The following is a 15,071-nucleotide window of genomic DNA, read 5'->3' on the forward strand; positions in this document are numbered from 1 at the left end:
TGCCATCCTTGTTTAATCCATGTCATTATTCCCAAAATATGGCAAAACCATATGGTCAATTTAATCAAAATTCTATTTTATAAATTATGCGCACACAGTCATATTTACAAGTCTCCATTTACAACACACATCACGTTTGAATGTGCAAGCCAAATTTCTATATCACAATTATCAATATATTTGCAATCATTTTGATTTAAAAGGTCAAAGGCTTTTTTCGTGCTCAGTTAGTTTGAGTCATATATGCTCTTTCTAAACCCTGAGACTTAACATGCAAAGTAGAAAAGAAAAGGTCAGGCAGACAAAGGTCATTTCTTGCAAAGGTTTCTTTTGTCTGCAATCTTCCAACCTATTACCTTTAAATGCAACGTAGATGAAGCCTCTGCTGTGACTCCCAACAGTGCAGGAAAGTAATGTTTGCCTTTATTAATTTATTGATAACTTGATGTTCATTTCCTAAATGTGAGGAAACCAGTAAAAATATGTTTTGCTGTTGTTTGCTGTTGATGCTGTGAAACTACTGTCATAATACATGATGCGAAAACACTCTGAATGTCATGAAACACAGATAGTTTGGGAATGATATAATAGATTATTTACTTAAACTGCAGTTGTGTTGTATTTCAGTCTCTAAATCACACTGGTTGTTTCATAGACTCTCTTTAGGCCATTTTTGTAAGCGCCAGCTGTTGAGCTGATGTATCCTGGGACACAAGGGGGACAACAATGCTACTGGTTATCTGCAATCTTAGCTGTCTAGTCCCAAATTGGCTATAGACACTATGCATTTTCCATTTTTGCCTGTGAAGAACATTCTTTGGACATTCTGGTAAAAATATGTGTACCAAAGATGCCATGGAACTTTGTACATACATAAGGATACCAAAATTAAATATTTATAATTAAAAAAAAGCAGCCATAATAAGCTGGTTAACATGTACTCATTCTTATGTCTTATTCGAAAAACTAATGCCCAGTTTCCATTTAGAGTAGAGTTTAATGCACTGGATTTTGATGACATTTTGATGAAAATATGTGTGTGTTTAATGTCTGCCCTACATTTGAAGTACATCAAAGCGGTGCCAAAGTTACAATGTGCCACAGTATGTACTTTTTTCGACTAAATGTAAAAACAGGTACGAGAGGAAATTTACAAGATTTATAAAAACTTTTTTTTATATATATATTCCTTATATATGTTCATGTAGTTACACAGATAATATATCCCTGATGAAATAGTCAGCGTAACATTGTGCTTTTAACACAGGTGACAACGCACTAATGTGATACTGAAAGCTGATTGGCTGGAATGGTTAATGCATGCGGAAGAAGGAAAATTCATCCAATCTCCCTTTTTTTGGCCACATCAAACCAGAGCCATTTAAAACAAAAATAAACATATTATAACCATATAAACATGTTCTCACCATTATATGGTAATAATAATACTTGTCTTTGGATTAATTTGTTTTAAACTGGCAAGCCCAGAAATGCAATTGACTACCATTGTAAATCCATCTCAAAGACATCTTTAAGAATACTTTGATTAGTTAAAAATCATTACTTTATTTAAAAATAATTAAATACATGCTTGTCTCAAGTTAAGCTTGTACATTTTGGCTTAAAGGCATTAAAGACATGCCAGGACATATTGTTAATAATGAGTAAAAATAGGATATAAACATACAGTATATCTGCTATATACATAAATTATATTAGAAAGAAGAGAGAGAGAGAGAGAGAAAGAGAGAGAGAGAGAGAGAGAGAGAGAGAGAGAGAGAGAGAGAACATACATGACAGAAAACTAGTGCATTTGGATACAGATATATACCAAAGGCGAGGTTAAGCGGTTTTATAAAGTTGATTAATGCAGTCCATTTTAAACACATGTAAGCAAATGCATGCATGCATAAATCTGACCAGTCAGGTTTAAGGATTATCTAACTGGTAAATCTGTAAAGAGTCTGCTCGATAAAAAGATGAAAGATACATAAAATACAAAGATACATAAACATTCAGGATATATCTGTGTGTACATTTGGCCATCTAGTTAAAAAGTTCAACAAAACAATAAATGGGTTTTAATAGTAAAAATGCATAATCTAAATATGCTTCCAGATTTTAGGTTAAAATCATAACAATAAGAAGCAGGATTTTAATAAACTGCTGGAGGTAGCCTATGAATTCTGAGAGTCTTTGCCCCTAAAAGAATGAGATATGGTTTTTATAACAATGAAATTTCACAGCAAGCAAGAAACTTGCATACTGTATGTAATCCACACAATGTCCTGCTGTGGTTGGTTAGGGCCAAACACTACATTTATAGAGATGAGATTATTTTTTTAATCACTTTTATCGCCTTTCACTAAATCGCCTCGTGACATGTTGGTTTTTAATTATATTAAATTGCATTAATCATGAAAAACTTAATAAACATAAAAACTGCATTTTAAAAGAATGTTTTTTTATAGTCCCACATGACACAAAACAGCTACATGTGCATGTGTTTAAACACAAAAAAGTGAATTATGTATTATGAAATGGAGTCTTTTAAAACCCCCCTTATGCAATTTTTCAATAGGAACCTCACTGTTTTTGTTTAGCTCCTAGTTTTCTGGCATGTGCGTATTGTATATAAACCCATAACAGCAGCCCAACTTCCCACAGACAACACTTGTCATCTTGTACATTATACATATACAAAACTCCATCTTTTTCCTTCTTTAAGTCTTCTAATGCAATACAAAACTGCAATCATACACATTTTATATGCTCAATCATGATGCATGGACATTTTCCGGCCTTCAGTAATACAAATTTACATACACAAAAAAACTTCTTATTTCTTCTTCAGCATAACTTATTCTTGATTTGCAGGACTAAAAGAGCACCTCAGGTTATAAACTACTGAGGTTCTGGATTAAAAAATGCAGCATAAATGAAATGTTATAATGAAGTAGGCCTTTTAAACTCACTGCTGCCCCCATGCTGCCTAGAGTGAACACAAATGGGTCAAAGCAACCAAAAAAAAAGAAAAGAAAAAAGTTGTATTTAAAATCTGTTACATCACAGAGATATAAAAATAGACCACTTGGTCCTGCCTTTTTTGATCGTATATGCCAACTGTTGTTGTGGATTGTTTTGCATGTTGAGCATACTGAAGTTCTTTCATTAGTGTTTGGAAGGGAATCAGAAACACAGAATGGAGTTCAACCAGCCTGTTGACATCCTAAGTGCTTATCGATATGTAGTATGTAAATCTTAGACACGTGAACTACTAAAGTGCTTAGTTAAATGCCCGAGGCCTATGTAGACCTGTTTGGAATCCTATTATCTTGAAGGAGCGGCTGCAGTCCGTGGCCTTCTCCTCAGCCTTTCCATCTGGATTCAGAATTCTCCACCTTTCCAGCTGCACGTTAAGCAGAGGTGTGGAGAATCAGGCTCGGTTTGGTCAGATCCCTAATGACAAGGGTCGAATGGATACTTTGTGACACCTCCGTGAAGCTCCACCATGGACTCGCTCCAGGTGATGACGTCACCGGTGAGGTGGCTGGAGCAGGACGCTTGGTTGTAGATCTCGGTGGAGGTGAGCACACGCGACCACAGCTGCAGATCCGACATCTCACCCACAAAAGACTGTGTGGCATCGAAACGGCCGCCCAGAGTGTCCTGGGTGGAAGAGAGTCGCAAGTTAGCATGCATGTGTTTTTTTATTATGATCGACTGATTCTGTGAGACATACCTGCTCCTGTCCGAGGATGAAGACTCCTCCTGGTTTAATGGGATGCCACGGGGACAGATTCTCTCCAGAGCCCCTTTTCACACCGTCCAGATAAGCCTCCCACATCCCATCACGTGTGGACCACGTTATACAAAGGTGGTGCCATTTACTGTCCGTCAGAGATAGAGGAAGAGTAACTGCCTGCAAGAGGGAACAAACAGAGTATATCGTTAAAGTATATCTAACAAAAAGTAAGATGTTTTGTGAATATAGTATACTGAATTCTGTCATACACACTTTTGCATATATATACTGCTGTACTTTGCCCCAGGCCTAAAAAAGAACTAGCATTGCCTAATTAATTTATGAATAACTGTGAATAATATGAATAACTTTGTGTAAAAGAACTAGCTTTGTGTTGATTCTTTTAAACAAATTGATTTGCATAATGATCTAAATTATAGTTTGTGATTCAGTCTGAATCATTCAGACAGCTCACTCATTGACTGAATAATTCCAACAGTTTCTCTATACAACAGTAACAGAATATTTTAGAGGAAACAAAAAGAGGAAAAAATTACATGGAGGAAGCAAAATTGGGTCATTTACAAATTTATAAATGGCAAAAAAAAAGATTTGTAAAATGGTAATGTACAAATCACTGAAACAAATAATTAAACTTTCACTTCTGATGAAATGTTTATAGTTTGCTTGTACAAAGTAACCTTGTGAAAATGTAGTCTATGCACTGACAAACCGTGTTTATTAGCTCTAGACTTATTATGCTGCATGCCAGCAATAGTTGTAAACAGTTTAGCTGACAGCAAGTAAACAGTCATTGAGGAAAGAGGTCTCTGCAAAAAAACACTAGAATGTATTCATCCGTCAACCACGGATAAACCATTAACTAATTAGGCAGGATGATGCAAATGGCTGAGAAGCCAAGAGGAAGAGAGAGATTTGCAGACTGTTGCAAGGGCAAGACAAGGGCAATAACAGGGAAAGTCTGTTGACCCCTCTTCCTAACTGTGAGGTCTAGCATTTTATCACAATGCATTTGATCACAAATGTTTTATATAATGTTACGACGTGTTCGATTGTATCAATTTAAATACACTTCCAAGATGAAATGTTTTTGATTGCCTGTGTTTAATAAATCCGGAGCATTCGTTATGCAATCCCTGTTTTATAATTGGATGACTTCTTTACCTTGTCATTCACCAGCAGCTCCATAGGATTGTTGCCCCATTCAATCAGGACAAGCTCGTTTGCCTGACCTGGGACAGAGTAGGAGAACGGTGTCCCGATCCCAGGACCTGAGCCCCCTTTCAGCCAAAGACAGACTGTGAGGGCGAAGATCTCGCTCAGAAGGGTGCGCTTGATTCTCCCATACATGTAGTTGGAGCGCATCGGGAAGCCAATCTGAAAAGCGTCAGGATTCTTGGGCTTCTTATTGGGTCCTGTTAGTGAAGAAAATAAGAAACTGTGAAATGGGATTGCATTTCTTGGCAGCATAACATCTAAAAGGTCTACTGAAATCCTAAAAGACAGTTGGAGACTCAGATGTCCTGGAAGCAGACTTATACCTAACCTCTTAGCAGTTTTCACATTTAACCCTCTCAGGCTCAAATTAAGTTTTAGTAACTTAGTAACTTTAGTAACCTTTAGTAAAGTTTTTAGTACTCCAGATACATAAAATATGTATCTGGAGTAATAAGGTTTTTAGTTTTTAACTGTTGCAAATCAGCAACGCCTGCCTTGAGAGGGTTAACCCATTCAGATCTCAAATATGTTCCAGGAGCTCAAAAATAAGACAATATTTTAGCTCAATATTTTAGTTTAGTAAATTATAATAATAAAAAAGTAATAATAAAAAAAATAGATTAAAGTTATTTCAACTTAAAAAAAAAAAAAAAAAAAAAAAAAACTTCAAATAAATTATAATTTAAGCTATTAGCTTTTATGGCCAGAATGTACATGTCCTAATTATGTTAACCAGTGTTTATTTGTTTGTTTTTGTGGGAACTGGGGATAATCATTTGTGGGAAAATTTTAAAATAAAAATAAAAAAATAATAAAATATTATGATCAAATGTGAGTGTAATGTGATTTCTAAAGCAAAAAATAAAAAAATAAAAATTCCTGATAAATTGTGTGTTTTGACCTTGCACATAATTCTGTAAACAAATATATCATGGTTTTCTCAAAATATGCAGCAAAACCTTGTAATAATAATAATAATAATAAGAGCCTGACTTATTAATAGTTGACCACCAGTAATAACTGAAAATAACTGAGCGGAAGTTTATCAGCATATTAGAAGGATTTATGAAGCATCATGTGATATTTTACATTTTAAATTATGTAAAAAAAAAAAAAAAAATTTTTTTTCCAACTACTGCCCTTACGGTTGTCCTATTTAAAAAATGGTCATTTGATAAAGTAAAGTTAATTCAGTTCTATTTTGTACTACTTTCAGGACATATCACCTTGCTCTGGAGTTTTGTGGTGTAGGTTACTCAGCACTGCATCTAATTTGTTAATGGCACCACGGACAGGTGCTCTAGACCCAGGCGGTTTGAATGAGGTTTGTGGATGATGAACATGATCATCATTTCCATGGTGTCCATTATGATGGCCATCATCATGATGATCATCATGGTGGTTGCTGTTGTGTTGGCTGTCATGATGATCATCATGGCCACTTTGATGATTGTCTTGGTGATTTCCATGGTGGTCATCGTGGTGATCATCATGGTGGTCGGTGTGACGATCATAGCGATAACTATAATGGTGGTTACGATGATTACTGGAGTGATGGTCCTCATGATGGTTTGCCTGGTGGCTGTCATGGTTATCATGATGGTCCTCATGGTGGTTATTGTGGTGGTTATTATGGTGGTCATCATGGTCATGGTTATCCTCATTATGACCATATCCGTGATGGCTGTCATGATGACCATAATGACTGTCATAGTGATGATGGAGCTGTTCTTCCAGTGCGTTGATCTTGCGCTGCAGGAGGTCTCTCAATGAACTTGAATAGGAACTGGAAGAATTTCTTGCCTATATGAACAAAAATTAAAACAATAAACAACAGTGTACAGTTTTTGGAAGATTGTTACAAATGTACATGTGTTATGACATCACAAGACAGCCCCTCCTTCACTGCTAGCACTCCTTCCTCTGATTAGTTGCAGTAAATCCAGCTTTTCTCAGCACCACAGCGTTCTGCGCTTAATGGCTTATCAAGGCAGATGGGGCTAATTGGAGATGGCAGCAACTAGCACATTGCAGAGCACCGTCACCAGCTTGCTGTGCATGCACTTCCTCTCCAACAGAACAATGATTCTGATCAAGCTTGTGGTCATGGGAAACAGGAAGAATTTTCTAAACCACAGATCAAACCTGAAGACACTTCCACAACTTTAAACCCGTCAGCAGCGGTTCACTTGTGTACTACAGAATTTAAATGCATGCTATCAGTTTCACTGCATATTCAAAGAAAGTGTCACATTGTAGTTGGTTTAAAGGATTCACTGTGGACTCCAATCAATAAGCACACAAATGATAATTTAACTTCTTTGTATTTGTACCATTTTATCCAATGTGCTTTCTCAGGGGAAGGGTTATGGCTAATTAAATAAGCAAATCCTGACTGGGCTGCCTAAACGGAAGACTGTACTCAATGATCTGTTGTTGGCACAGAAAGCCACCAAAGTGTACGTTACAGAAACAGAAAAGAGCTTATGTCATGCTGAGAAGTTGACATGCAGGATAACCCCTAAAAAACAAATCCAAGCAGGATTTGGAAACCTTGGAGGCATCAGGGTTTTTGTTTTACTTTTATTTACTAGAGATGCATTATACAGATAAGAAGTGACATTAAAGACATTTATAATGTTTCAAAAGATTTCAAATAAATGCTTTGCTTCCTATTTATGAACAAATTAATAAAAAAATATTAAGCAGCACAAATGTTTTCAAGACTGCTAATAATAATTGCCATATTTTTTAATGATTTCTGAATGAACCATAGATGCTGAGAATTCAGCTTTGTGATCACAGAAATAAATTACATTTTAAAATACAATAGTTAACATTTAAAGTGGATCAAAAAAGATGATTAAAGTTATCCTTAGACAAGAACACATTTTGGTTTTAGGTTTTTGGACAACCTTGATGAAAGATTTTGATCCACTTTAAATGTTGTTTGAAATTGTATTAATATTTCCACAATATTCCTGTTTTCATTCCATTTTTTATTAAATAAATGCATCCTTGATGACTTAAAAAAAAACATCTGAACGACATTCTGTTAATTCTTATTATTAGTATTATTATTGTTATTTATAAGCTTTAGCTTTTAGTTTTCCTCCCACCTGAAGGTTTTCCAGCCTCTCCTTCAGGGCCTGCAGGGTTTTTCCTGTCTGTTCTGGGGAGAAGCTGTGTTTTCCCAGATATGGAGATTTGCCTCTGTGATGGTCACTGCGATGCCCGTTTAAAGGGAAGTGTGGGTCAGTATGGTGGCCGTCATAGTGGTGTGAGGAATGCTGGGAGTTGTGTTGTGAAGGGCCGTGATGATCTTCATGGTGCCCCCTCCCAAAGCTTTCACAGAGAGTCAGTTTTGCCGTCAGTTCCCGAATGGTCTCTCGCTGATCTAAGATGGTCTCTTTCTGTCGCACAAGGCTCTCCCTCAGGTGAAGGATGGTGGCTTTGGCCTCATCGGAAATGGCGTGTCGGCTACTACTACTGCTGCCGCTGTGACTACTCGGCAGCCCGCTAACTGGCCCATGATGTCCATTCCCATGGCCATTGGTGTTTGGCCCATGTGAAGTCCCATGCGAAGCCCCACCTGGTGTGAAACAACTAGGGTCAGCATCTGCAGGGATAGGGATGCAAACAAGTTTGGGTTGCGTTCCCCAATCATATTCCAAACCTGGCACGCTACTAACTGCAACCGAGGGTAATAAAGATAAGAGAAAAAGAAGAAAGTGGGAGCGAAAAACCCCTTCCCAGTTCATGTGTTCTGAGAAAGGCAATGTCATAATGACGTAATTTGTGCTTTTCGTCATCATCGATTTCTTCTTTACAGCAGTGGGATGCGCATCATGAAGAAAGGGTCATGGGAGAACAATCAGTGGATTTAGAAATCTACAAAAAATGTCCAGAAAATGCATTGTTTATACTGTTTCTACCACTTTTGCTGAGTGTAGAATGTTATATCCACTGTGAGCGGTTAGAAATCCGCCAAATGCAGATATTCCTGTGTACAAAATTGCATGCAAAAAAATAAAAAAACAGAGCAGAAGCAGGACCCGTTGATAATGAAATATTTGGCACACCAGATCTCCAGTGTGTTTGGCAGTTAGCAGAAATCCTTTAACTTCTGGATTCCGTCAGGCATATCCCTGTAGATTAAAAAAGAGATTTCAGTCAGAATGAAGCCTTGTCCCGAGGAAAAACACTTTTGGTGTTATTTACAATCATTCTAATGAGACAAACGAGTATGTTTTTTTGTAAAGTGCAGTAGTGGGATCACAATCAGTCAACAACATAGACTTGTTGAGTCAGACGCATCCCTGAGGTGAATGACGCTAACAGCTGAAAACCCCCTCGGCTATTGTAATCAGATTACTGTCACATGAACTTGATGCAAACGATGAAAGATGGCTTTCAAAATAATGTATGCAGCCAAGCGATTTGGAAAGCCTACAGTCAGAGGTAGCTAATGAATGATGCATAGTGAAAATGGCAAACTAAAGCTAGAAGGAACACATCAGTAAAGCACTAGCTGGGGCAATATAAAGTTAACACAATAACAAACAGGACAAATACTGTGACATAGCTCACTGATAACTTTTAATCATTGTTTAAGGGATTTTCCTCAAAGATTTTAAAGCATACACCATAAAACTAAAATGCCTTTTAAATTCAAAGAAATACAGAAGAGACAGACATAATGATAGATGGTATTGGTATTGTGTGATCCTCAGGCAATTAATGTATGATGGCCAGTTTTGCCTCTGTTTTGACTGTATTTTCATAGTCGGTAAGTGTATGATGCCTAGCATTTTAAAATCAATTCAGATTTATGTATTACAGCCTGAAGAGGAGCAACCTTTTTATAAGATGTAAGTAGTTTCAACCTGGAAGTATCAGACCTACCACCTCACAGGAAGGGGCTCTCTTACTCTACTCTTGCGTCCCCAAGGTTGACTGTCTAATAGGATCTAGGAAGGCTTAAAGGCCATGGTGGATTGGCTTGGCATGCTTACGGTAGTCTCTTCCTGCAGTACTGTTGTGATCACATGTATCGGTGGTGGTGGGTTGTAGTCTGGCGATTATGAGCCAGTTCAGAAACACTCCACATGTGGCTAGCAGAATCCTAAGAGGCTTGCCCATTCCACCCGAATGTGTTTCTCACGCTGTACAGCACGCCACTCTAGACAGATCACTACACAGAGCTCATGGAATCCTTGTGTGACTGAGACGGAATGAGTGAGAATGTGAAAGCTCAAGGTGATTGCCAAGGACGCTTCAGCCATCAGATTAGTTAGACTTGCAGCAACTGTGAAGAGATTTTACAGACTATTCAGCTGTAATTAGAGTCCACCAGACATGTTCTTTGGGGGGCTTTTCACACATTATGTATTTATAGACAGTGCAACACAATAGAACAGACCTTAGAAATTTTCAGAATTTTTAATTTAAAGCACCTCTATGTAAGAGCATATAAATCTAAATCTCTCATAAGTCTGGATGCAGAATTTTGGGCAGATACAGAAGCAACAAATGCATTCTGTAAAGCGATCATCTGTAATTATGATATATTTAGGACATTGATTTGTATCCACTTAAAGGGACAGCTGACCTAAAAATCTAAATTCATTTTCTCACCATCCACTGTATAAGTTAATGTTGTCAACTAGCAGTTTAAAAAATTACTATGAAAGTTAGTGGCTTCTGACAACTTTTTGGTTACCATTATTCTTATGAGCATCTGTAGGCCCTTGATCTCAACCTAACTGTACTTTAAGTTAAATGAATCTGTTGAATCATTCATAGTCTGCTGGCTAATTGAGAGTATAATTAGATAAAGCAAAGTAGACTGGTGCTAAGCTCCTTAAATCTGTCTGTATCATGTCACAAACAGATGTCATGGATGCACTTTTAAACATGATGATGGTTATCTTTTTAAAATTGGTAATATATGCTTGTATGCATACTTGGCAATAAAGCTCTTTCTGATTCTGATTCTGATAACCTACCTGATTCACCTTATTAAATTAATTTACATATCTTCAAGCATATATTGCATAAGATGTTTATTCATCTTCAAAAAAAAAAGGACGTGGGTTGAGTGCATGCAGGCATTCAGAGATGTACAGTAATGATGCTTAAAGTTGCTTAAAAGATTGGTGTTTAGATTATTTTAAATGTGAGGGTCTAGCTCCCTAAAGTCTAAACTCCCTCTAGTGTTAGTAAACTTGTTACCCATATTACTGTATACTGTTTGGTAGTATTACTCAGTACTAGCTTGTCTAATTTTACAATAACATGACCAGAACACTGTAGTATAAAATGTAAACAAAAACCTAAAATAATCATCCATGTCCGGCATCGCTCATGGTTTGCAACATTAGCATAAAACAGGTGTCACTAGAACAGACATATTGAGATTTGTTCACCTAATGTATCAGGTCAAAGTACTTCATGAGGTACTGTGTCCTTTGTTGACCACATTTTAAATCTATTAACATGTCCAGTTACCACAATGGTTACATATACAAAAAACCTTACATAGTTACAAATGGCAATCGAAAACAATGCTGTAGATAAGTATATAGAGTGAGAAAAGATGATTGCTAACCCTGAGGCTCTAGCAAGCTTTTAAACTGAACCATTGTTGCAAGCACCTCTAGTAAGAAAAATGTTGCTTTTAACAGTAAACAATACTGTTTTTTATTGTAAATAAATGTGTACAAGAACACATTTGTAAAAACACAGTGTATGTGATTTATAGGCATAAGCCCATTCATATGCAAATATCACAATCATGCATTCCTCTACTAAAAGACATTTTCCAACTATATTTACTGAATATAGTGTGTGTAACCAGGCATTGTATATGAGCAATATAATAAACATTTAAACATCTAACACAATCTAAAAACCTCTTTTTAAAAAAATCCTGGTCAATGTCATATTTCTCCATGAAGGAAAGTTTGTGAGAGCAAAAACAGACTATCTTCAGTTTTCCTGAAAACTCATGGCTATTCACGTTGAACAAAAGTTTATCTACAGTGCAAAGCTGAACGAACACTAATCGTATAATAAAATGCCACAATTACATCACACTTTCTAAATGACACCATACCTTCTGAAGTAAATTTGAATTAACGCCATCAAAAAGTTGCCTTTGAGTTTTCTGGAGAGAAAAAAAGATCCCTCACCTGCAGTCAGTCACAGAGTTGGGGCAAGTTAGTCTATTCCAAACATGCTGATCAGATTGAGAGGGATTTGCTTTAGGGAGGATAATTTTAACTCTCTCCACTCCCCCATCCATCCTTCCCTCCCTCCTGTTATCAACCCTCTTTAAATATCATAGCTTTAAGGGTTCTTTTGATGGTATTTTCTTGTAAAACACTAAATTGCAACAATAGTAAAGTACTTACCTCAACGTCTATTCCTAAACACTGATCCATGAGGCCGTTCTGGGATACAAGACTGATAATCTAAGGAAATTAAACTGAAATTAAACAATTTAATACAATATAAACAATGCAGTGTTATTAATGTACTATATACTATTTATTCATATTTAGAATTAGGTTTAATTTTATATGTTCAGTTTTAATGTTAGTTTAAGTTTGAGTAATTATTCTTTTTAAATCATGTGCATTTGATTTTTTTTATTCATTTATTCTTATTTCTGTATTAGTTTTAGTAATTTTTTATAATTATTAATCATTTTGAATTATTATTGAAATTTAAATATTTAAAACTAATTTTAATTCATTAATTTGCCAAGGAAATATTTCTAGTTTTTCAAAGTTTTTAAGTTTTTAAATGTTGTCTTACTTCAGCTTTATTTCTATTTTTATTACATTAGATTTAGTTTGTTAACAAAAACACTAATGCATCATAGATTTTATTTAAATATTCAATATTTTATGTGATATATAATCTAAGGTATTTTTAGTTTTAGTTCCAAAATACAGATATATACAGTAACAGATGGGAGAACCCGTCGTTTTCAGCACCAATGAAACATTTAGGCATAAAGAAAGAAGCAGGTCTCATACCGTCTCATAACTGTTCTTAAGTATGTTTCATAATCCACACTAATTGTGTTGGCCAAGGTGCTAAACTTAGTCTATCATGTCACTGCTGACCCAACTCGGTCTGGTTATGGCATACTGATAATAGATTCTGCTCAGTTGACCTGTGAAGAACCTGCTGGCACAACCATAGAGTTACCAACTTCAGCAGAAGGATATTCATGCCACTTTTACTTTCTTTTAGGAAATGAAGGATTCTCTTCATTTCAATATTTGCATTTTTCACTGTAATCTGTCATTTGAAACAATGATACTTGAATGTAAAAAGGACAGCTGGCAGCCCTAACCTTCCATGATAAAATGGGCATCAGTCCTACAGCTTCACGAACACAACTGATGCCAGTTGGCCTAAAAAGGTAGAGAAACAGATGAATGGGAAGACTGAGATAACTAATAGGACTGCCGTTTTTTAGACAAAAGGAAAATAATAATAATGGTTAAACAGTGTCGTCTTTGAGTTTTAGTATGCTACTTCTGACAAATGTTCAAGATTATATACACTTTAATGTGATGAATCAAGACTGCATTTATCTTAACAGTAATTCAAATGAATTTAGTGTATTTTAAAATGTAATTTATTAATTATTAACAGCATGCCATTACTCCAGTCTTCAGTGTCATATAATTTTTCAGAAATCATTGCTGATTTGATGCTTAAGAGACATTTTTTTATTAATGTTGAAAACTGACTTTTAATATATACAGAAACTGAAAACTAAGTCCAAAAAGCAATAATTAATGCAAAAACCATCCCAAATACCTGTAGGTAACCCCAAACAACATTACCCGAGGATCTGGTTCTAATCTGTGCTCAAAGACTGCTGAGACCGTCTCAAATAGCCTACAGATCACCAATAATGCTCCAGATTGGGGCCTGTCCAAGTAAGGCATCTACACATTTAAATCGTGTACATGGAGGGCTCATTCCTGAGTGCTTTCAGTCTTAACTTTGGACATATATGCTTGAAGCACTACTTTAAATTGGATGAGCGAGTACCTTTTCACACACTGATGAAGAGTAAACTTGCTAGAGGACAGAATCCCATGTGTTTTCTGAAAGCCGGTCTGCCAACCTCCTCCTCACAATAATAAAGGACCTGCTGTTAGACTGGGAGGAGTCTGCAGCTTTGCCAAATGCACTCTGGGAAATACCAAATGACAATGACAGCAAGAGCTGAATCTGATGTCTGACTTTAAATTAATTGTGATTAATTGCCTCATATGCATTGGAGACACATCTTTACAGCATTAAACTATTTCCAGATTCCCAAAAAGTTGGGACACTGTACAAATTGTGAATAAAAACAATCCAATGATGTGGAAGTTTCAAATTTCAATATTTTATTCAGAATACAACATAGATGACATATCAAATGTTTAATTGAGAAAATATATAATTTTAAGGGAAAAAGAAGTTGATTTTAAATTTACTGGCATCAACACATCTCAAAAAAGTTGGGACAAGGCCATGTTTACCACTGTGTGGCATCCCCTCTTCTTTTTATAACAGTCTGCAAACGTCTGGGGACTGAGGAGACAAGTCGCTCAAGTTTAGTAATAATAATGTTGTCCCATTCTTGTTTAATACAGGCTTCTAGTCTTAGGTCTTTTTTGTTGCAATTTCCTCTTTATGATGCTCCAAATGTTTTCTATGGGTGAAAGATCTGGACTGCAGGCTGGCCATTTCAGTACCCGGATCATTCTTCTGCCATGATTTTGAAATTGATGCAGTATGTGGTCTGGCATTGTCCTGTTGGAAAATGCAAGGTCTTCCCTGAAAGAGACGACCTCTGGATGGGAGCATATGTTGTTCTAGAACTTGGATATACTGTACCTTTCAGCATTGATGATGCCTTTCCAGATGTGTAAGTTGCCCATGCCACACGCACTCATGCAATCCCATACCATCAGAGATGCAGGCTTCTGAACTGAGCGCTGATAACAACTTGGGTTATTCTTCTCCTCTTTAGTCCGGATGACATGGCGTCCCAGTTTTCCAAAAAGAA

At 36.3% G+C, this 15,071-nt stretch overlaps 1 protein-coding gene across 1 annotated transcript; it reads right to left on the reverse strand.

The window, feature by feature from the left end:
• Positions 1 to 3,132: 3,132 nt before the first annotated feature.
• On the reverse strand, positions 3,133 to 9,045 carry si:dkey-14o18.2 (neuronal pentraxin-1). The gene is made up of 5 exons (XM_059555966.1): positions 8,104 to 9,045; positions 6,211 to 6,787; positions 4,931 to 5,181; positions 3,743 to 3,922; positions 3,133 to 3,669 (listed from the first exon to the last, which is right to left on the reverse strand). The coding sequence occupies exons 1-5, from the start codon at positions 8,797 to 8,799 to the stop codon at positions 3,460 to 3,462; spliced, it is 1,914 nt and encodes a 637-aa protein (XP_059411949.1). The 5' UTR covers positions 8,800 to 9,045; the 3' UTR covers positions 3,133 to 3,459.
• Positions 9,046 to 15,071: the final 6,026 nt, after the last annotated feature.

Source organism: Carassius carassius, chromosome 8 (genome assembly GCF_963082965.1).
Source record: "Carassius carassius chromosome 8, fCarCar2.1, whole genome shotgun sequence".
Classification (NCBI taxonomy): Eukaryota; Metazoa; Chordata; class Actinopteri; order Cypriniformes; family Cyprinidae; genus Carassius; species Carassius carassius.

Bases quoted from the DNA above. Each gene is read 5' to 3' on its own strand.
- si:dkey-14o18.2 (XM_059555966.1), bottom strand. From the start codon at position 8,799: ATGATGACGAAAAGCACAAATTACGTCATTATGACATTGCCTTTCTCA. The intron at 5,182-6,210 runs GTGATATGTCCT...CTTCACTAACAG, and splicing joins CCACAAAACTCCAGAGCAAG to GACCCAATAAGAAGCCCAAG. The intron at 3,670-3,742 runs GTATGTCTCACA...TCTTCCACCCAG, and splicing joins TCATCCTCGGACAGGAGCAG to GACACTCTGGGCGGCCGTTT.